General features: G+C 40.0%; 1 protein-coding gene across 2 annotated transcripts in view; it reads left to right on the top strand.

Moving 5' to 3' along the window:
- The first annotated feature begins 2,617 nt into the window (after positions 1 to 2,617).
- Positions 2,618 to 23,775, top strand: part of dtx3la (deltex E3 ubiquitin ligase 3L a) — a 36,651-nt gene continuing 15,493 nt past the window's right edge. For both annotated transcript variants that reach the window (XM_053413077.1, XM_053413076.1), the window contains exons 1-3: positions 2,618 to 2,778; positions 22,285 to 22,367; positions 22,471 to 22,622. In XM_053413077.1, the coding sequence (XP_053269052.1) occupies positions 22,286 to 22,367; positions 22,471 to 22,622 (234 nt within the window). In that variant the 5' untranslated portion in view covers positions 2,618 to 2,778; position 22,285. The remainder of the gene's footprint in view (positions 2,779 to 22,284; positions 22,368 to 22,470; positions 22,623 to 23,775) is intronic.

The raw sequence follows: 23,775 nt of genomic DNA, 5'->3' as shown, positions 1-23,775 counted from the left end.
TACTGACCACAGCAAGCTCCTGACTGGGCGGAGAACTAGCTGCTAACACAGTTAACTTCCATCATCCGAAGGTAAAGTGCATAATGTTCAAGTCTCAAAAGCCAGTGGTGCCCATGTCCACATATTTCAGAGCAGTAATGAGTTGTAGCTGGAGCTAAATTGTGTAGTTTAACATGTTTTTTAACACTTTTAATCTGCAGAACATAAATAGACGTCAGAACTCATGTGAGTTGCTGCATGAACTGTGATAAATAATGGCTGCTGGACTGACTGTTAAACTACACACTGTTAAACATTTAAAATTTTGTGTTGTGCTTTCTCAATTCTAACAGTTCTCTTGTAATTTATTCTCACTAACTATGAAGCACGACAGATTAATCTTCCAATGGGGAAGATCAGGTTTACCTTGATCCACAACTATATTTCATTTTTTGTTGGATTATAAATTCATTAATGTAGTTTAATTTGCAATAAAATTCTTTGAAACTGTTTTAGTACTCATGATTCTAAGGAGCATATCAATCAATCAAATTTTATTTGTATAGCCCATATTCACAAATCACAATTTTTCTCGTAGGGTTGTAACAAGGTGCCTCATCCTCTGACCTTAACCCTCAATAAGAGTAAGGAAAAACTACAAAAAAAAACATTTTAGGGAAAAAAGAACGTAGAAACCTCAAAGAGAGCCACATGTGAGGGATCCCTCTCCCAGATATCAAAATCAAGATTATTCAAACGATTATTAACGTGCCCTTATTCTGAAGTCTATGCTTCATTCTTTAAATGACTGGAGCGTGCGCAATAAAGTGAATCACTTCCAGTTCAGATAAACATCGATGATGGCTGTGTGTCTTATTCCTCCGTGAAACCAGGATATCTGTGCCCGGTTAATCAAACCCTTAATGGTGGCAACCCTAACACTCTGACCGGTGTACTGCTGCCCTCACTGCTTTTCCACTCACGCTGTTTTTTTTCACCATACAGACCACTTGTCTCCTACACTTTACAGCTGCTTGAGAGTGAGTGCCAGTCAGCTGGGCCGCTGAATGCTTTGGGGGAAGGACTAAATTGCGCATACGCGTCTCTTTTGAAAAAAATACCAAATAATCTTTTATAGTAGTTTGGAGATCGTTTGACCTCATAATCGTAATCACGATTAAATTTCAATTAATCGAGCAGCCCTAATAGATGCCATGTGTAACAGAGAACATCAGAAAGATAAGGGTATTTGCAGAATTGATTAGAATAAACACTTTGTAGCATAATGGAAGGTAAATGAATTGGTGGATTATTGTTGGTAATGATCGAGTATCTGAGGAGAAATATTTTATATCAAGCAGTCGACCACCTCGATCATGGTCCACCACCATTATCAGATGCCAACACGATACAGGATCTGCCATTATTATCACGATCAGTTAGCTATATACAGAATCCACCATACAGGATCCACCATTACTATCACGATCTCTGACACGCGATCCAACAGCATAATCCACGATGTGGCCCCTAGCCGGGCCCTGGATCTGCGGACGATAAGGCAAAAGGACTCCTGGGAAGAAGTCAAGTCAGTAACATGTATTGATAAGATATTCATTTCTTTAATGTGATAAGGAGTGAGAAGAGGAAGGAGCAGCTGGGAAGAGAAGCTCTGGACCTATAGCAGCATAACTAAGAGCAGGTCTAAGACAAGCATGGACCAGCTGTAACTATAAACTTTATCGTAAAGGAAGGTTTTGAGGCTACTCTTAAATGTACAGATAGTGTCCGCCTCTCAAACTGAAAGTGGGAGATGATTCCACAGGAGAGGAGCTTGATAGCTGAAAGCTCTGGCTCCTACTTTTATAGACTTCAGGGATGGCAAGTAAGTCTGAATCTGGGAGAACAGTGCTCTAGTTGATTGATAAGGTACCATAAGCTCTTTAAGGTAAAATGGTGCCATATTGTCAAGGCACTTGAAGGTGAGGAGTAGAATTTTAAATTTTATTCTAGATTTGACAATGGTCTCTTTTCTTGGTTCTTGTCAGGACACGTGCTGCAGCATTTTGGACAAAGTGCAGAGTCTTTAACGACTTACTGCTGGTGCCTGATAATAAGGAATTATCATTATCAAGTCTGGATGTAACAAAGACGAGGACTAGTCTTTGTTACAAGTGAAAGAAGGCGGTCCTAGAAATCTGTTATAAGTGAGAATTAAGGGACAAATCAGGATCAAAGATCACTCCCAAGTTCCTGACTGTTTCATTGGAAGCAAGGGCAATGTCATCTAGCGCAGCTATATCATTAGATAATGTATCTCTAAGGAGTTTAGGGCCAAGTATTAGAACCTCTGTTTTATTTGAGTTTTATAAGAAGAGATTATGGGTCAAATTTTGCTTTTCCGAAATCTTAGTAAAACAGAACGGGAAATAGTTATAAAGTAGATGATAAATTTCAAATCATTAAAAAAAATAATAGTAAAAACACTTTTTGAGCAAAAGTGTTCTTTGGCTGTTTCTTTGCAAGAAGTGCAATAATTTGCTGTTCTATTTCTTGCCAACCTGCCACGCCTCCACGCATACCTGCAGACTGTTTTCTGTCCTCCTCACAGACAAAAACACACTACCATACCAGTCAAAGCTGCTAAACCAGCTGAGCAACTTCACACACCCATTTATCTTTCCTCTTTTTCTGTCTCAAGTCATCATGAACTAAACATCTCAACTGCAGGACAGCACAGTCGAGGGACGGAAGAAAACAAGGGAATTCCACTACATTTGGTGAAGAGCCTTTCGACAGGTACTGCTGACTGTAACGACACCACACTGTTGATATTGTTACTGTAATGATTTAGAATGTTGGATACTTTCTTCGGTTGTGGTATCAGCCAAATGTGTGATTGTGGTGAAGTAGTGAACATAAACCTTTTAAACTAAACAGCAAAAAACTACAGGTTTCCATTGCACGTTACCACAGACCTGTTCATTTAGAACAGGACAAGCAGAACAAGTGGAGAATCAATTGAAAAATATAGAAATATAATGACCACTTAAAAATTACTAACTATTAATTTGGAACTCTGATGACTAATTAAATTAACTAGTGTAGGGCCGGTTGTAAACATACCTGTTTAGAAGGGGCTATTTGCTTGGTCTGCTGAAGAGCCTACTTCAGAAGTGAAGTTTTCATTCATCCTACCTAGTTTATCTTGATGATGATTTTAAAGTCAGTCCTTTTCGTTAAATTAAACTGAATTTGCGTTATTACCATTCACGTGAACTGGGGTTATTTTTTAATACATTGCATCTGAGCTATTACAGAGGTATTTTTAGCCAGCAACACGATCATCACCCAAGTTCACAACTGCGAAAAATACAAGGTGTAGAACTCAGCATTACAGCAACAAATCAACCATGCTTTTACTTTAAAGACATGCTGAGGTGACAATACTGTATCACTTACAGTTTCAATTGTTTATGGATTTCTGCTCATGTTCATCTATCCTAATCTCCATTCTTATTCCCTGAGGCTAATTTGCCATATTGATACTTATCTGTTTACACACCCATACATCTCTCCCTCCTTTAGCAGCCTGTTTGCCAATTGATGGTGGTTTACATGTTCTTCTGATTAGTTGTTAGCATAGCAATTTATTTTTAGCGGATAACGATTGCTTCTCTCTCTCATTACATTTCCTTTAGCTGACGCTTTTATCTAACGCAACTTACAATAAGTACGCTCTCTCCTGCTCAGTGTGCTTGATGTTAAGTTACTCCCCTGCTTTCTTTAACGATAACAGTACTTGTAATAAATATAGTTTATTTGACAGGATGCAGGCGATGTTTCGTCAATTGGAGGCATGGCTATGCAACATGGAAACTAAGTCATTATCCGATTTAGTTAGCCAGTCCCCAGTAACAAACCAAGCAGTTTTAGCGTCACCAGCATCCTCAGCAGCTCACAAGCAGCTAGGATCCAAGATTGCTGAATGACTTTCTGCAATAAGAAGAGAACTCCTAAACTGAAGCTCTGAGTTCAACACCAACCCATTCACATCTCTAATAGATTTTTCCCACTCAGCGAAACACTCTCTGAGGAAACAACTCTGGTTACTGGAGATTAATTTCTGTGAATTGTGAAGTCAAGGACACTAGCAATTATAGATAAATGTATTCCTGGTTCCAGATGGTTGATACGGTCATATTTAAAACTACTGGCTAAGCGTCAGTCCTGGTATAGTGAAATTATTTTTCTCGTCAGCAGTGACAAAGTCCAGATGCATCGGTCAGAAGTCACGATAACCTCTTCCAGGCCCTACCTCTCTTTATCCCTGGATCCTTTTTTCAACTTCTTGATTCAGTTATCTCTTCATATTTATGGCAAGGTAAACGACCACGTTTTAACAAGAACCACCTTCAGAAAACCAAGGCTACTGGTGGTCTTGCTCTCCCAAATTTTCGTTTCTATTACTGGGCTGCTAACTTGCGCTGTCTTGCGTTTTGGTCTTTTTACTAAAGCCGACCTGACTGCCCTGACTGGGTAGAGATGGAGCTACAGTCGGATGATAATATGTCAATTCTTCCACTTCTCGGATCCCCACTCCCACTTCCCTCACTAAGATTCATTAAAATCCGATGGTTAAACATTCTTTAAAAATTTGGGCACAATTTAGGAAATATTTTGGATTTCACAGCTTCTCTCTTCTGAGCCCCATCGCATAAAACCATATTTTTAAACCGTCCTGCCAGGATTCTGCTTTTCGTGAATGGCACAGGAAGGGTATCATGCGCTTTAAAGACCTGTTCATAGGCAACAGCCTGGCATCTTTTGAGCAGCTAAGTGAAAAATTCAGTCTTCCTAAGTCAAATTTTTTCAGATATCTTCAAGCAATGCATTTTGTTGTTTCTCATTTACCTGGCTCTTTAATATCAACAGACTTGACCACTGTTGATAGAGTCCTCTCTGTCAATCCACTTAAAAAAAAGTTAATTTCAGCTCTTTATAACATGGTGTTGGATCTTGGGCGTGCCTCCACAGATAGGCTTCGAACAGCATGGGAGGAAGACTTGGGTCTCTCTCTATCAGAAGACACTTGGACTTCCATACTTAAACTGGTTAACTCGACCTCCCTCTGTGCACGTCACAGTTTAATTCAGTTCAAGGTGGTGCACAGGGCTCATATCTCAAAAGCAAAACTATCATATATGTACCCTGATATTAGCCCACATTGTATCAAATGTGGTTTTGCTGAAGCTTCACTCATCCACATGTACTGGTACTGTTCGAGCCTTACCAACTACTGGAGAGAAATTTTCCATACACTCTCTTGGGTGTTAGGCATCAGATTGGAACCAAGCCCGTTGATTGCTCCTTTTGGGCTCATGGAGGCGGAGGTTGAGTTGTCCATAGAAAAACGACATACTATATCCTTTGTCTCCCTGCTAGCTAGGCGACTGATCCTGCTCAGGTGGAGGGATGCCTCCTCCCCCACTCACGCACAATGGCTAGAAGAAATCATGTCCTGCTTAAAATTGGAGAAGGTTAGATACTCGCTTAAGCAATCAAGTGGGAGATTTCAGAAGGCATGGGGTCCTTTTCTTAATGCATTCCAGACTTTGTGAAAACCTGGACATTAGGTGCAGCTTAACAACACTATGTAATCTTTGCTTATGCTTATTTTTAGCTCAGGCTCTAGATGTGACAATGTTCTCATATTATTGTAGTGTATTGGCAGTGACTGGGAAGGGATTCTTTTTCATTTGAAGATTTTATTTGATATATTCTCTTTCTTTTCTGTATAATTTTTCTTTTTTTTTTTTTTCTGTTTTTCTTTTTCTGTTCTTACCTTGTGTTTTTTTTTTTCCTGAAGTTATATTGCCCAGTTTATGTCTGTCTGGACACATTGGAGTTGATTGTTGTACTCATGTTTACCTCCTGTCTCTGTAATGTCCATTCAGCACTTATATATATTGAAAATCCTTCAATAAACAGATTTTGATTTAAAAAAAGAAGTCACGATAATTAATATAGATTTTTCAGAGGAATCCACTGATAGGACCACTGATAGGACCCTGTTGGGATTGCTGTGATTATTAGGTCCCGAGCACGACAGTTTTTGCTAGAATTCTTCTTCTTTTTCCTCTTCTGCATTTTGAAATGCCTTTTTGGTGGCCTTAACATACTCAAAAACACACCAATTTCGGCAGGTGGGTCAGGTCTTGCGAAAATGTACGTATTTGAATGTTTTCTGAAACATGCATCCAAAAATAGTTCAATATCGCCCCCTATAATCCTACCTCTAAAGATTTCATGCGATCGACTTCACATTTGGTGTATGTCATGCTAGAGACTTTCTGATTAAAAGTTATATAAACTGTGAGTTCAGGGGGCGTGGTTGTGGCGTTTGCATGATTCGCCAAAAAACAATAGGTGCCCATAACTTCTGTGTATATTGTTCAATCTGCCTCAAACCACATCCAACCACATAGCACCCCCTACCTGTACCAGGAAATATCATGTTTAACATGTAAGTGTCCTGCAGCAAGCCCGTTCAGACTATGCATGTGAAATTTGGTCAAGACAGCCATAGATTCTAATTTGTGAGTTTTCATCAGGGGGCGTGTCCTTGGATATGTGGCAAATCTCTGTGTCTCACCAAGAACCTTCAAGTAGCTGTAACTTCCATGTTTTTGCTCCAATTACTTTCAAACTGTATATGTGTGATAAGGAACCTACCACGAAGAGTTCTTTATGGCAAAATACTTGAATAGTTACAGCGCCCCCTAGCTGTGACAGTAGGTACCATGTTTTATACTTTGACATACTACAACCATAAACTGTATATATAAATGGACGGAGGGTCCGTGACATCATCCGTTGGTTTCTGCAGAGTGATAATGAGGCTAGTAGTAGGCATTTTTCTTTGTCCTTCAGGCTCGTCCGTCCCTAAAAAAATTACAGGAAACATAAAAGTATGGCATTATTGTAGAGGAAGTGTTACTTATGAACAAAGTTTGTGTGCTTATTTTCTGTGGATATTCAACTATGTATTTGAATATGCTTTTGGAATAAACTGTACACTACCAAGACAATTAATTTATAGTATGGAGTTATTCCACATTAAAAGTATTGCATATATTATTTATCACATTATGGATTATGTGCAATACTTTGCTTTGATTTTTTTGTAAGTTATGAAAACAGGTCCGTACTTGGAATCAGTGTTGAAGTGATGACACTCAGTGTTCAGTCTGGTTGGATTCCTGTTGTGTCTCATGTTGGACATCCTAGAGGAACATTCAACACAAATACACAGATATGTAAAGTCATACATGTGCCAGGTTAACTTCTTAACAGACTTTTCCATGGTAAAAATAAAAGTTTATTACTTCAAAGTTCATTAGATCATACTCAGCTTAGGAAATAGGTGGTGGACATCAGCCTCAGGCTCTTTACGTGACTGTCTATTCTAGTAAAGTTACACTTCCTATAATTTATTTATATGTGACAAAAAAATACATTACTCTGCATGTCCACTTATTTAACACAATAATTAATTTAAGTCTACCTAAGATTAACGATGTAAAAACTGAAGGTGGCAGACGTTTAGTTTTCACTGTAACACGTTACAACACATCACGACCAATACTCTCTTTAGGAGACGTAATGCTACTTTAAACAGCTGCTTTTAAAATGCAGATGTGACTTTAAATACTCAGGTTTTAGTTTATCACAGTAAATCTGTTTCTGCAGAATAATAATCTGTAAAATGTAGTCAAGTCAAAACGGTTGGCGAGTGAAACAACTTTACATAACATTAGATCGCTTACGTGGTGGAGCTTATTCTCCAGACAAACACAGTCGCCTGTCTCAGTTTAAACGATTCATCCTCAAACTCTAAAGCTTCTCTCTGCTGGGTGGACCGGTTCATGTAGGTGTGTGTCGGTAATAACTCCCTTACGGTCCCGTTAGCATGGCCATTACTGCTGGTATCTTGCCTGCGGGCTAGCGGATCTAAGCTAACAAGGTAGATACAGAGACAACGATACCTGCGAATAACTACTTACACATAAATTAAATACTAAACATTACTTACCACAGAAACAGGAGCGCAGACCTCTTTAACTTGTCCGTCAAGAGAACACGCTGAACATCAAACCGTATTATTCATCCGATATGTGAGTGAGAACACTCACAACAACCTCATTACTTTTCACCACTGAATGAATCTACTCCTAGTAGATCTATCAAATCAACTGCAATAACTCCTATACTTAAGAAACCTGGTGCAGACCCCAAATATTTCAATAATTTGTTGTCCTACTTCTCACCGACTTTATCATTCCAAAATCCTCAAAAAAATTGTTGCATCTCAGCTTCCTGCATACTTATCTGGCATAACCTTTTTGATCAATTCCGGACTGGTTTCCGCCCCTCCATAGTACAGAAACAGCCTTGGTAAAAATCTATAAATCCCCAATGACCTTCTCATGGCAGCTGACTCGTGGACTGTTAACCATTCTCATCCTCGTTGATTTGAGGGTGGCCTTTGTCACAGTGTCTCATGATATTCTCCTTGACAAACTAGCCAACATTGGCATCACCAACACACCCTTGAACTCAGTTCATCCAACTCAAATATTTTGTGATGGAAATTCATCTTGAGATTTGAAATAATGAAATTCTCAGACCGGAGTTGCTTTTGATTCTTTATAATAATAAGCTCAGAGTTTACACAGCAACCACGGGTGCTCAAAGTGGAATAACAACAACTGGCTGCAAGTTCACAAGAGCCAGAACTTATACAAAGAGGCGTTACATAAGAGATGATCTGAAAAAAAAAAGAAGACATCAAAGACATGAAAGACATGAGATCATCATCTATGTCTTATCTGCTGTGTCTGTCCGTCCCCGGTACCAGTTCCAAGAAAAACATCACCCTACCGTCCCTGGTACCAGTAAGAAGAAGAACATCAACAAATAAGGGTTCCATCCTGTCAGGTAGACAGTATCACAGCAGTGAGACACCTAGTAAGAGGATTTCTAATACCTTAGACACTGGTCAATGATATTTTCCATTACACTTTCAAATGCAATCCATTTTCAGTCAGCATTGGGTTCTGTCCTGGGGCCCCTTCTGTTTATCATCTATTTACCTCCTCTTTGCCATATCTTTCATACATTTCCATTGCTATGCGGATCACTTCCAACTTCACCTGTACACCAAACCTACCTCTATCCTCCCGCATACCTCCCTCTCTGATTTCCTTAAGGAAATCCCCAAAAAAGATACCCTTCAATATTAATAATTCCTTAGTGTTGCATACTTCCTCCTCTGGTATCCATGCTATGTAGACATGCACACTAAATGATCTGGCAGTGGACAAGGGGAGCAGGCAGGCAGATATACAGGGGAGACTAATGAGTAGATGGAATACAGGTGCGTCTGTGGGTGGAGCCGGTGAAGGGATCAGAGGAATGAGGAAGTGCAGAGCAGGAGGGGAGTGGCAGAGTCCTGAAATGACAAGGGGATTAGTATTCAAAACTTATCAGACAAACTGAAAATATTGATAAGATGGTGAATTCGTGACACTGTCAGTTAACGACGTTAACGCAAACCCATTTTAACGACGTCAATTTTTTTCTCGCGAGATTAACGTTGTATTTGGCCTCGCGAACTGTGTACTTTTTTTCACATGCTGTTGCAACAACTAGTAACCTTAGAAAAACGACAGCACCACGCCGGATCTAGCTAGACCGGAAGCAAACAATAGGCATGCTGTTTGGGCTTGGAAGCCGGCCAATAGTAGTAGGCTAACGTTACGGTTTGAGTGAATGTTGAGCGCGATATGTCAAAATGGATGATAAAAAGCTTCTGAATGGATAGTTTACTTTCAAAAAGTTTTGATGGTTCCCTTGACAAGACCAAAGTGGTATGTTTCTTTTGTCGTTGTGAACTGAGCTATCATCGTAGCACATCCAGTCTGAGGTGTGGGGTACGATCCGCGCCCTGCTCCAGGAGAAGGAGAGAGAGAGGCCTCCACAGCGGGATAAACAAGTCACGCCTGAGCCTCCTACGAAGAAACCAACTCTCATGCTTGCACATGAGTCTTCATCTGATGAAGAGGAGGACAGTATTGAGCAATGTCTGGGGCGCTACAAGGCAGAGTCTCTTACTGGCATGGATGACTGTCCCCAGGAATGGTGGTCCACGGATATAGGGACACACAGCGAAATGGCCCGCCTTGCACGCAAGTACTTAGCAGCACTGGCAACATCAGTACCTTCTGAAAGGTTGTTTTCAGTGTCTGGGCATGTTGTGCAAAAGAGGCGAGCTTCACTGTTGTCTGAAAATGTCAACAGGCTTGTCTGTTTGAGTAGCTGGCTGAAAGCAAAGAAGTAGTAGGCTTACCTTTTATTGATAACCTAACTGTTACGATTCATTGTTTCTGAAATAAGAGGCCTGACTGCTATGTTCACAGCAAACTTGAAAACTTGAAAAAAATTGCGATTAATTGTGATTCATTTTGAGTTAACTATGACATAAATGCGATTAATCGTGATTAAATATTTTAATTGTTTGACAGCACTAATATCAAGATTTTCTGGGAATTTTTAGATAACGATGATTAGACGATATTTGGCATCCTTTAAAAGTGTCTGTAAAAAAGAATTGTATTATACTAGGTAACCTCTTGTTAAGTTAGGATATAAACTGTTGCTTATTAATGATAGTAGTGAAAACAACTTGTTAAGGGAAAGCAGGTCTTATTTATTTACTTTAAACTCAAGCATTCAAGTAAAAACATTACAATTTTTTTTATTACCAGTGCAGATATTACTGCTTTAATCATACATGTAAGAATAAAGCATTTCAAACAGACACTCCTCTTACAAGACATGAATCCAACAGAAATAAAATACTCATAATTAAACATTAGAACAAGAACATTAGAATCTGGATAAACATTCACTGGTGTAAGCTGAAGTGGGCAGCACTCAAGCAAGAACAACATGACACCAAATCCAAACCTCAAGTTTTGTCAAATGAGTGAAATTAAATGTAAATAAAACTATGAAATATACAGTCAATGAGAGGTATGGCTTGGAGGTTCTGCATGACCATAAATCTGTTGTTGTCGCAAAGTATAAAGCCTTCTGCAGTATATTTTGTTAAGTTTGGCAAAATATATTCTGCTAAACTTGGCTGACTGTGCATTTGTTGACTGAAAAATCTTTTCATATTGTGCATATTCTATGCAGTGGTTAGATCGCAGATGGTGAAACAGGTTGGTTGTTGAGCAATCTTTAACGGTAACTGATTTCCGACTGAGTTTGGCGATTGCACTCTTTTGAACAAAATTTGTCTTTTCAAAGTCAGACCATCGCCATGCTAGTGAAGTTGATCCACGTCTCGCAATAAAATCTGATGACGCAGTTTGCGAGGCTGATGGTGTATGTGTATCATATTCTGGCACTGTTTGTTCAATCATTTTAAATTCAGTCATGAGTCGACAAGCAGGTAACCTTTTTTTTTACAATAACATGAGCTAGCACATCGTTAAAATGACAATTAAGATATTACCGTAGACGATATATATATTGCATACCCTAGTAACCCTATTATCCAATTATAATCAGCTATTAGTCTAAGCCTTACTCTCAACATACACATGTGTTGGGCAAGAGTCCCTGCTGAACTGGCCATGTGGTGGGATCCACACAATGAGTCGTAAAAGTAAGGCCTGTGAGCCAAGATGAAACCAGCTCTAAAGTTTCCAGCTAAGATCAAGCATGGAGATAGCATCTCCTCTGGGGGGTAACTTCCTCCCTGGGGTTTTCCCAGAAACCCCTGCTCTGCTCCTGGCCGTTCCCACTCTGATCTGACCTCTGACACTCAATTGGCTTAAAGCCAGCATCATCCCATGACCACACCTCAAGGAGGCTGGGCCTCCACAGGTTAATAAGAGGGGCTGCTCATCAATAATCGCTGCCCATTCCCGATTCCCTGAAGATAGAGCTGACCTTTCCAGTTAGTTGATCCGGAGGTAATTTTAGGGAGCAATTACAGACGTTTGTTTTATTTCCATTTTCTTTTATTTCTTTATTCAGTCGACGTTTTATTTTGATAAGGACTTTTTGTTATTTTAACTTGAAGAGGCCGCGCACAGGAACTCGCTCGCCGGCCGAGCATCACAGACTTTTCTTTTCACGATCCCCACAGCTGCGACACAGCTGTTAATCCCTGCAGGACAAAGCATCATTCTGTCGCAGAAGAGACGAGGCCGAATTCCGTTCCACGAGCAAGACGAATTCGCTCCATATCCGGTCCCAGCACGAAGCCGCTGCAACAGATGAACCAGCGCTATCCAGCTCAAGCCATGACTTCTTCACCTAATTCCGGGGATTCGCTGACCGCATGTACCCCGAGGAACACAACACGAGATTCACTGGACTTCTGGAAAATCCGCGCCACGCGCAAGCAACACCGCAAAGGTCACAGTAAGAGGCTTTATTGTCTGGGCAGAGACTAGTTTAAATACTTAGCGTGTCATGTTTATTTGACTGTGTTTGTTTGTAGATCGCTGATCTGGTTTTAAGCCGTGTAACACGAGGGAACGATGCGTCACTTCCGGTTCCTTGTTTACATTGTCGAATGTTTTAAAGTGCCTCGCGCCGTGACAGAGATTCTCCGGCAGCACTGTTATCGTCCGACTAAGTTTGCAGAGACTTAACCTGTTAAAAGATCGGTGCACAACTCTAATTTGTGTACTGAGTGGTGAAGTCACTGTAGCTGGTCTCAGACGATGTTTTTTGATGTCTCTTTCTCTCTCTCTCTTTTCTCCTAAACCTGCTTTTACACACGTCCCGACCTACACTTACATATTTCATGTGGCATAGAAAATTCTAGATTTAAAGAGCCTTAATACATCTCGACGCCATTCGGCGCCAGAACCAGGAGATAAGAAATCCCTTTGTCTAAAGTTCCTTTGTGTAACAGGCGACCGACCGCCATCTTGTCTTCGACCTCATGTCGTCACCGGGGTCATAAACCTCCATCTTGAAAGTACGTGAACGTAACATCTTGATCTTGGCCAGACTACGTCACTACGTGATCTCGTCATTACGCCATAGCCACTCCCTTTTCTCTTTAGACACACACACCCACACACACACATACACATACACATAGAGACACAGACAGGCAGACACACACGACCACACACACACCAGTAGATACTCAGTATTACATGTGTGACCATTGTGATAAGTGCTGCTGCTGCTGTTGCCTTCTTTTGAAATATTGGAGTTTGTTAAATGAAGAATCATTGAAATAACATTAACTTTATTTCCCCTTTTGAATAAATACTTTTGTAATTAAAGTATTTGTATTTCTGTGATTATTTGTACATATGTATGTGAATACAGCTGGATTACTATAGCCTGTGCTCGAACTTAAAACCCTTCATTGTTTATTATATAATCATTAAATATTGAGATTATTAATTTAACTTTTATCACTTGAGACTGATAACTATAGTTTGACTAGTTGGCCCCTGTAACCAGGGTGGTATCCCGTAACGATAAGCATTAATTACAGATTGTTTCATTCTTAATTGATAATTTTATTGTTTTCATTAATTATTTAACCATTATTAATTGATAACTGTATCATTTCTAATTGATTATTTTACTATTCTTAATTACTAGCTTTATAATTTTTAATTATTTTTAACAAATAATTTCTACTTTAATAATCATTTCTCATGATTATTAATAATTAGCCAACGTCAAATTTACTACTACTATTGCACAACACATGTTATCTTAATAATTTAATTTCTGTCAGACAACTCATAACTTGATCAACTCCCCAGAGATGATTATATATAAGTAATTATCTTCAACTCCTTGTCGGAGCCTAGGGCAGGTTGCTGGGGTGGTGGAGTAGATGAAATAACAGGCAGAGAATTTGACATATGTCAGCCGAGGCATTGACAAGCAAAGTGAGAAAGCTTACTGACAAATTGGGAGGTTGTGTATGATGAGAAACTATTTGATTTAATAAAAGGTGCTCCATGATAAGTTTTTACTCTAGGGACATAAAGCAGACCTATTCTAGACGACTTGAGTGGTCTGGATGGTCCATTGTCAAGTATGCTCTAGTAAACAACAGTGTTGCCAATATAAACCAAGAAGAACACACATCTTATTGGATATTGCAGGTACCATGGAAAATAATTAAAACAGATGAAATAATAATAACGGTCAGTCAACTACATAGGGAGTGGAGAAAGTGAAGGGCCATAGCGTGCAAGTAGGACCCTCATATTCTTCCAGAATATTTAAAAAATGATTTGGGCTCTATCTAAGCACTCATCCATCCATTCAGCTGCACCACGTAAGAACCTGGATGTCATCAAACCTTCTCAATCTTAACAGTAACAAGACTGAGCTCATCGTCAATCAATCACATTTTATTTGTATAGCCCATATTTATAAATCAACATTTGTCTCATAGGGCTTTAACACGGTGTGACCTCCTCTGCCCTTAATCCTGAACAAGAGTCAGGAAAAACTACAAAAAAATACCCTTTTAAAGGGGGAAAAGAGCGTAGAAGCCTCAGAGAGAGCCACACGTGAGGGATCCCTCTCCCAGGACGGACAGAAGTGCAATAAATGTCAAGTGTAATGAAGAACATCAGAAAAATATTTGTATTTACAGCATTGATTAGAAGAAAGAGTTTGTAGAATAATAAAAAGTTAATTAATTTAAGCATTATTGTCAGTAATGGTAGACCATCTGAGTAGACATATTGTATATCAAGCAGTCGTTGTAAACATAGTCCAAAGTCAGCAGCCACCTCAATCAGGATCCACCATCATGATCAGATGCCACTATAGTCCATAGTCATTGTCCACTGCCGCCAACAGGATCAACCATCAACAGCCACCTTGATCGTGGTCTACCACCATTATCAGATGCTAACACGATACAGGATCCACCATTATTATTATGATCAGCCAGCACGATACAGGAACCCCCAAAATGATCACAATCAGCCAGCACACTACTGTATCCGCCATTATGATTACAATGGCGCTGTCGGATTCATGATCCGACACTGTCGATTAATAATTTAATAAATGTGATTGTCTGCTTGAGTGAAGAGCAATAGACACGAGCAGACTAACACACACACACTCCCGCAGACAGGATCGAAGTTCTTCCCTGCAGGTAGTGTTGAGACTATAATTTGTTGTGCACCAAAATTATTTATTTTTCAAATAAATTCCATAAATGCGTTATTTTTCCAAAATCAAGGAGTAATTGTGTTAAATAATTGTGATTAGGCAGCCCTTGCTGCCTAAGCCCTTGTGAGCTACATTGTTGTCCTGCATTAAATAAATAAAACCATTACAATAGAAGGATTATTTATAATAGAGCAGAATACCCAGCCCCTCAACATGAAGCCACAGAGTGTCTGGCCACTGCTAGAACAGAACATGTGGTGCAGCTCCATTAAGGGTTCTAAGGAACAATAGACCAGTGAAAAGAGAAAAATAAAATAAAAGTTAATTAAAAGAACCATGTACAGTGCCTTGCATAAGTATTCACCCCCCTTGGACTTTTTCCCATTATGTACTGTTACTAACTGGAATTCAAATAGACTTAAATAAACTTTTTCCCGTTTGATCAACAAAACATGCATAGTACTTTGGAGGTGCAAAATAAATTTTATTGTGACACAAACAATAATGAGAACAAAAAAGTTGACATCTGTTGGGTGCATAAGTATTCACCCCCCTGTGTCAATACTTGGTAGAACCCCCTTTCGCTGCAATTACAGCTGCAAGTCTTTTGGGGTATGTATCTACCAGCTTTGCACATCTAGAGATGGAAAGGTTTGTCCATTCTTCTTGGCAAAAAAGATGAAGCTCAGTCAGATTGGATGGAGACCGTCTGTGAACCACAATCTTCAAGTCTTGCCATAGATTCTCTATTGAATTGAGGTCTGGGCTTTGACTGGGCCATTTCCCTGTATTTGGCTCCATCCATCTTTCCCTCTATTCTGACCAGTTTCCCTGTACCTGCTGAAGAGAAGCATCCCCACAGCATGATGCTACCACCACCATGTTTCACTGTTGGGTTGGTGTGCTCAGGGTGATGGGCAGTGTTGGGTTTTCGCCACACATAGCGTTTTGCATTGAGGCCAAAAAGTTCAATTTTGGTCTCATCTGACCAGAGCACCTTCTTTCACATGTTTGCTGTGTCTCCCACATGGCTTCTGGCAAACTCCAAACGGGATTTTTTATGGATCCCTTTCAACAATGGCTTTCTTCTTGCCACTCTTCCATAAAGGCCAGATTTGTGGAGTAGACGACTAATAGTTGTCCTGTGGACAGATTCTCCCACCTCAGCTGTGGATCTCTGCAACTCCTCCAGAGTAACCATGGGCCTCCTGGTTGCTTCTCTGATTAATTTTCTCCTTGTCCGACTCTTCAGTTTGGGTGGACGGCCTCCTCTTGGTAGGTTTGCGGTTGTGCCATATTCTTTCCATTTTCTTATGATGGATTTTATGGTGCTCAGAGAGATGTTCAAAGCTCTGGATATTTTTTTATAACCTAACCCTGCTTCATATTTCTCCACAACTTTATCCCTGACCTGTTTGGTGAGCTCCTTGGTCTTCATGATGCTGTTTGTTCAGTAATGATCTCCAACAAACTCTGAGTCCGTCACAGAACAGGTGTATTTATACTGAGATTAAATTGCAGACAGGTGGACCCTATTTACTAATTATGTGACTTGCAAATGTGACTTGTGAATGCAATTGGTCGCACCAGATCTTTGTTAGGGATTTCACAGTAAAGGGGGTGAATACATATGCACTCAACACTTTTCAGATTTTTATTTGTAAATAATTGTGAAATCCATGTAATATTTCCCCCCACTTCCAAATGATGCACTATTTAGTGTTGGTCCATTACATAAACTCACGATGAAATAAATTTTAATCTGTGGTTATACCATGACAAAATGTAGAAAAGTCCAAAGGGGGTGAATACTTATGCAAGGCACTGTATATATTATACCAGTAGGTACACAAATATGAAAGGAACCTCCCTGTAATCTAAGGGTTAATCTCATTTCAACCTTTAAGTACATATACCACAAATGTAACTCCACAGTCCTTTCTGGTTTTGAGAAACAACATAAAGTAGCCCAACACAACTTAGTGAAAACACAATAATAGTCTGTACTTATTTTCAGAAAAATAAAGAACAATTAAATAACACGGTGTTCACCATAAGATAGTTCAACTGCATATGGAGTGCATAAGCAATTTCACTAAATTTAAGCTTTGAAAACAAAGTGGTGGTTACACCTATTGCAGTATTTCTTTCAGTTTGTGGGTGTAGTGCATTTTGAGAGGTCAGACAGTTTGAACATTTAAAATATAGAAATTTCAATCAAATTGACCCAAATCCAGACCCCCTCCATGCAGCGACTGTCTAAAATAGCAACAATGATTCCCCAGGACAGTCTGTCTACAGATCCTGAATATGACAGACTCCTCGTGCACACTGTCTGTGATGAGTTTGGCCTACGTCGATTTACTCCAGAAGAAATCGACTTCATTCACAAGTTTGTGAATCTGATGAGCCCACTAGCCTCTGCCCTGAACATCCTTCAGGGGGAGAAAAACACATTCCTTGGGATCCTGGCTCCCACTATTGTCCAGCTGAAGAACGATTTGAATGGCCTATTTGATGAGAGTTTCGAGCCTACAGCTATGCAAGGTTTAATTGCATGTCGTCCCCTCATCCAGAACATGATACAGTCACTCTCTACAAGAGTGGAAGGAATGCTCGAAAAGAAAGAAAACATACTAGCAGCTATACTACTGCCAGCATTCAAGATGGACTGGGTGGAGGATGAGATTAAGTGCTTGCAATATCGCATGATGCTGAAGCAAGAATTTCAAACTGTTGACATAGCTAATGACTATAATCAAGCCAAGTCATCTGGTGGCTCTGAGAGCAAAAGGCCATCCTTTTTCAGATTTAACCGCCCATCAAATGTCAAAAAGTCTGAGGTGGACATCTACCTGGATGCACAGACCAATGATGACTTCACGGAGTACATTGTCTTACCAAAACTGACAAAGCTGTTTGTCAAATACAACACAGCACTCCCTTCGAGCGCTGCAGTAGAGAGGCTATTCAGCATTGGTGGCCAGATCTTTAGGCCCAGGAGAAACAGGTTGGGAGATGCCAACTTTGAAAAGCAATTGCTTTTAAATGCTAATGTTGTGCAATAGTAGTAGTAGATTTGACGTTGGCTAATTATTAATAATCATGAAAAATGATTATAAAACTAAAAATTATTTATTAAAAATAATAAATTATAAAGCTATTAATTAAGAATAGTAAAATAATTAATTAGAAATGATACGATTATCAATTAATAATTGTTAAATAATTAATGAAAACAATAAAATTATCAATTAAGAATAATACAATCTGTAATTATTGCTTATCGTTGCGGGGCACCACCCTGGTTGCAGGGACCAACAAGTCAATCTTTAAATATCAGTCTCAAGTGATATACGTTATATTAATAATCTCAATATTCAATATTAATGATTATATAATAAACAATGAAGGGTTTTAAGTTCGAGCACAGGCTATAGTAATCCAGCTGTATTCACATACACATGTACAAATAATCACAGAAATACAAATACTTTAATTACAAAAGTATTTATTAAAGGGAAATAAAGTTAATGTTATTCCATGATTCTTCATTTAACAAACTCCAATATTTCAAAGATGGCAACAGCAGCAGCAGCACTTATCACAATTGTCACACATGTAATACTGAGTATCTACTGGTGTGTGTGGGGTCGTGTGTGTCTGCCTGTCTGTGTCTCTATGTGTGTGTGTGTGTGGGTGTGTGTGTCTAAAGAGAAAAGGGAGTGGCTATGGCGTAATGACAAGATCACGTGGTGACGCAGTCTGGCCAAGATCAAGATGTTACGTTCAAGATGGAGGTTTATGACCCCGGTGACGACATGAGGTCGAAGACAAGATGGCGGTCGGTCGCCAGTTACACAAAGGAACTTTTAGACAAAGAGATTTCTTATCTCCTGGTTCTGGCGCCAACGGTGTCGAGATGAATTAAGTCTCCTTTAATCTAGATTTATCCACGTAACATGAAATGTATAAGTGTAGGTCGGGACGTGTGTAAGAAACAGGTTTAGGAGAAAAGAGAGAGAGAGAAAGAGAAAGAGACATCAAAAAAACATTGTCTGAGACAAGCTACAGTGACTTCACCACTCAGTACACAAATTAGAGTTGTGCACCGATCTTTTAACAGGTTAAGTCTCTGCAAACTTAGTCGGACGATAACAGTGCTGCCGGAGGCTCTCTGTCACGGCGCGAGGCACTTTAAAACATTCGACAAAGTAAACAAGGAACCGGAAGTGACGTGTCGTTTCGTCGTGTTACACGGTTTAAAATAGATTCAGCGATCTTAAAACAAACATACAATCAAATAAATGACACGCTAAATATTTAAACTAGTTCTCTGCCCAGACAATTAATAAGCCTCTTACTGTGATCTTCACGGTGTTGCATGCGCGTGTCGCGCGGATATTCCGGAAGTCCAGTGAACAGCGGTGGCACAGTTGTTTTGGAGATCGTGGAAAAGAAAAGTCTTTGTCTCGGCTGGCGAATGAGCTTCCTGTTGCGCGGCCTTTTCAAGTTAAAAACAAAAATGTCTTTCAAAATAAGTGTTGACTTAAGCTAAAAGAAAATAGAAGCTAGAACAAACTTTTGTTAAGGTTGCCCCCTTTAGCAACTAAATCATCTGAAGACCCGGAGGGGTCTGTTGACGTCTTCAGAGCAGGGTAAAATGGCGAAGATTTTTGGGGTTCCAGGGCTTTTAAATTACCTGAGAGGTCCTCCTCCTTGAGGAGTTGGTCATAGGACATCGGCCAATTGATTTGTCAGGAATCGATCTGAGTGGGCGGGGCTCGGAACTCAGCGGGGTTCCAAGGCATTCCCAGAACATTTTCCACCACCAAGGGGGAGACTCTTGGGCCTGCTGAAGAATGTTTTCCCTCCAAAAGTTTAACAACCCTTTGTTTAACCTCTTCAGGCCCAGCAGGGGTTGTCAGCCTCTGGGCTCTGGCCCAACACTAACAAAAAGCAGTAGTCTAGACTGTTGACTAAGCAAGCTTGTGTGATTCTTTGATAAGAACATTGTTTACATGTTTGTTTTCTCAAAGTTTTGTCTTTAAGTCCCATAACAGAGGGGCACCTGAGTTCTACAGGGGTGCAGTTTACAGTATAAAGAGTTAAAAAGGAGTTTTGATGTCCAAATGTATGTCATCAGTACTTGTTAAGTTGTCCAAGTAATATTTCAGGACTTTGCCTGAAAAATTAACAACCTACCTCTCTTAAGCTGTTTGATAAAAATAACCATCTTGATTTTCATGTTTCATTTTATTTTCATTTCATATTTTATTTACAATATTACATAGCCTACATTATTTAACTGAAGCCATTTTGTAAAGTATAACAAATAAAACAAACCCCCCCAAAAACTTTTTGTACTCTGTCCACACATTTATTTTATAAATTTAAATGATAAAATTTAAGGTCTAATTGGTTTCATAGCAAGGCATAGCATTATGATTTGTTGTGCCTTTTGTTTGCAGGATATGAATAAATAAACAGGCAAAAATTTGCAATAATAAAAAAAACATTTATTTTAGGAATTGATACATATGAAGTACAGTTTAAGGCAATGGGTTGTGATGGATAAAGTTTCCGTTAAAAAACAAGTTAAGTCATTCTCACTTTCCACCTTAAACTATGAAATGACCTGAACTATGAACTAGTTCAGAATTTAAATGGTGAACTATGAACGTGAACTATTCATATTTACTTGTATGAACTGAACTTTGAACTAGTTCATGAGAGGTGTGAACTTGCACAACACTGCCGTAGTGTCACATCAGAGAGTGAATTGACAAAATCTACAACAGTCATGTGAATAGGCCAATGTATGCTTCTCCGTTTTGACGGACACGGACAGATAGGACCGCCTTCTCCAACGTGGAACGCCCTCTCCGGGCCTCTCCGCGGCTCCTCGGAGAGCTTTTCGTGCAGCTCTCATTTTTCTAACCACACGTCGAAATGGCGGAGAGCCCACGGATAGCCCTTGGCTGTGATTGGTCCGCTAACACCAGCATTTCGGGACCTCAAACTTCCTGTTCCATTCCCTACATCACAATAAACCAAAATCACAACTACGACTCTATGATTAATGTGACAAGTGTGTTAAGCCAGCGGCGTTGTCCGGCTGACGGTGGCTGGTTAGAGCACTTACGGCATGTGTCTACGGTCACATATGGTTATAACGAACTTTCATAACGGGGCTAGCCACCATGCTAACTGCGGTGGGAACAGCGCAAAAACCCGCTGACTTTAATCCCACGGCTGTCATGACACTGTTTCTCAATCACCGTCAGGTTAGAAGCAAACACTTGGTAGTAGTTAGTATCGGGTGTCCCTGCTGAATGTGTGTGGAAGCTGGGGGGAAGCTAGCTGCCTCCGTGTAGCTTCAAGCTGTTGCAGCTGTTGAATTAGCAACGCAGTTTGGAAACAAGACCGGGGAACCGCTGCGTTAAGACACGATAACATAAGCATTTTGACCCGCTGGGTGTCACTTTATTTCAGCAAAAACTGTTGCGTCATCAACATCCTTTTTCTCTTAGTTGCCATCGTTCACTGTGTGTGAGGAGCCGGGAGGACGTAAATAAACCAGCGTGGACTTCTTCTATATACCTCATGAGGTAGGCTTCTCTAAGCTCGACTTCCGTTGCGCCATCTACTGTTCTGGCGGTGAATTGTTTTCACAACAAAAAGGCTCGTAGAACTATAAATCAAAAAGGGTCCGTCCGCTCCGTCCGTCCGTCAGTCCGCAACGGATTCGGAAAAGCATACAGAGGCCTTAAGTAGGGGAACATCAGTCTGCCTTCAAAACTACTCAGCATATCCACTTCTAGTAAATAAGTAACTAATTAACTAAATGCAAATTCTGAGGCACGGTCGCAGGCAAGGGCTGCCTAACCACAACTGTCAAACTGACTTTTGTGAGTGTCTTTTACATCACTGCATTCCACTTAAAATGTTGTGTTCTTCAAAATGTTAATTTTTGTATATTGAATACATTGAATTCAGTGAAACTTCTAATGTGCTTCCCCCTTTGTGTGTTTGTCTCCCGCTGCACAGCATGGGTGCTGGCCAGAGCAGCGACAAGTTCCACTGTAACCGCTATCTGAATGGAGAGGGACCTCCATCACTGGTGCAAGAAGGTTTTTCTCAAATATGCACTCCTAGTTCTTTGTGTCTATTGAAATTTCATTATTATTATCAGTTCTGGATAATTTATATATAACTGGTCTGCTGTCCATGCAGCTAATGATGGGGTGAATAGAAAATACAACGTACTAAATGGCTACCAGCCAGAGGGCCAGATGACCTGTGTAATCCTACACAGAGCCCTGCCAGGATTCCCTAATGACAACACCATACAGATCAACTTCATGTTTCCAGATGGAATCCAGACAGTAAGTTTGGCTAAACCAATATCTGTTTATTGTTTGAATAACAGTTGATCCTCTATCAAAATTTGTCAAATGAATGTTTGGCTTCTGGTTTGAGTCACTGGCTATACAAATGGACAACATGACAGCTCCCCAAAAGCTAAGCTTCAATTGTACCCTGGTGGCTGGCTGTAGTATAGGTCCTAAACCCTTTTTAATACGTGCTGAATGGATGAGACAGGGGCCAAAGTAAAAAGTAAAATAAATTGAGAGAATTTTTTCTTAACAAATATAGTTTATATAATTTTCAGCACACCTCCCTACCTTCCATGAGGCTTCATTGAAAGTGAGGCAGGGAGAACAGAAGCTTAAAGACCCTATCACAGAACAGAGCATGTATCAATGACAACACATGGCATTGATTTGGTAAGATTCAGCAGGGATAGGAGGTGTGGGGTTGAGATGGGTTGTGAAGTAGCTATCCGTTGAAGCAAGAAGATTAAATCAGATACACATAAATTGTGATTGGTGAATATGGCATTTACAAAAAAAAGTAATGATTGATAGATCATTTTAAACAGAGCGTGCAACAGAATGTGCGACATAGGCGCTACCAAATCAATTAAAATGAGAAAATTAGCCGAGCCACCATCTAATGTGGGCTGGTATAAAGTACTGCTGCAGTCAGTTGAGATACTGGATTGTGGCTAAGCTTTACTTTGTGACCTGCTTGAAGTAATGCTATACTCAATTCATTTTAAGACTGATGACAGACATAAGATGGCAGTGTTGGTACCCTAGGTATTTTGGCTTAATTTAAGTATTGTGGGTGCAATTGAAGACACAGGTTTCATCTTTAAATACAGTCTCTGGTTTGGTGATCAATTCCCCTAAATTCTCCCCAGATGATGATTACACTCTTATGTATGAGACTGTGTTTGGTGCATAAGCTGATCATAACCTGAGGGACAGCAGGTCATAACCATAGACTGTATGGACGGAGGGTCCGTGACGTCACCCGTTGGTTTCTGCAGAGTGAGAATGAGGCTACTAGGAGGCGTTCCCCCGGCGCCATCTTGCCGGTGCTGACGCCTCCTAGTTCCTGGCTTACCAATCAATGGGCAAGGAAGAGGAGCGCGAGTGAAGAATGACAGCTGTGCAACGGCAGCAAAGCTCT

This window comes from Pleuronectes platessa, chromosome 20 (genome assembly GCF_947347685.1).
Source record: "Pleuronectes platessa chromosome 20, fPlePla1.1, whole genome shotgun sequence".
Taxonomy (NCBI): Eukaryota; Metazoa; Chordata; class Actinopteri; order Pleuronectiformes; family Pleuronectidae; genus Pleuronectes; species Pleuronectes platessa.
Note: the sequence above shows the minus strand (reverse complement) of the source record. Positions and strands in the feature narration are given on the sequence as shown.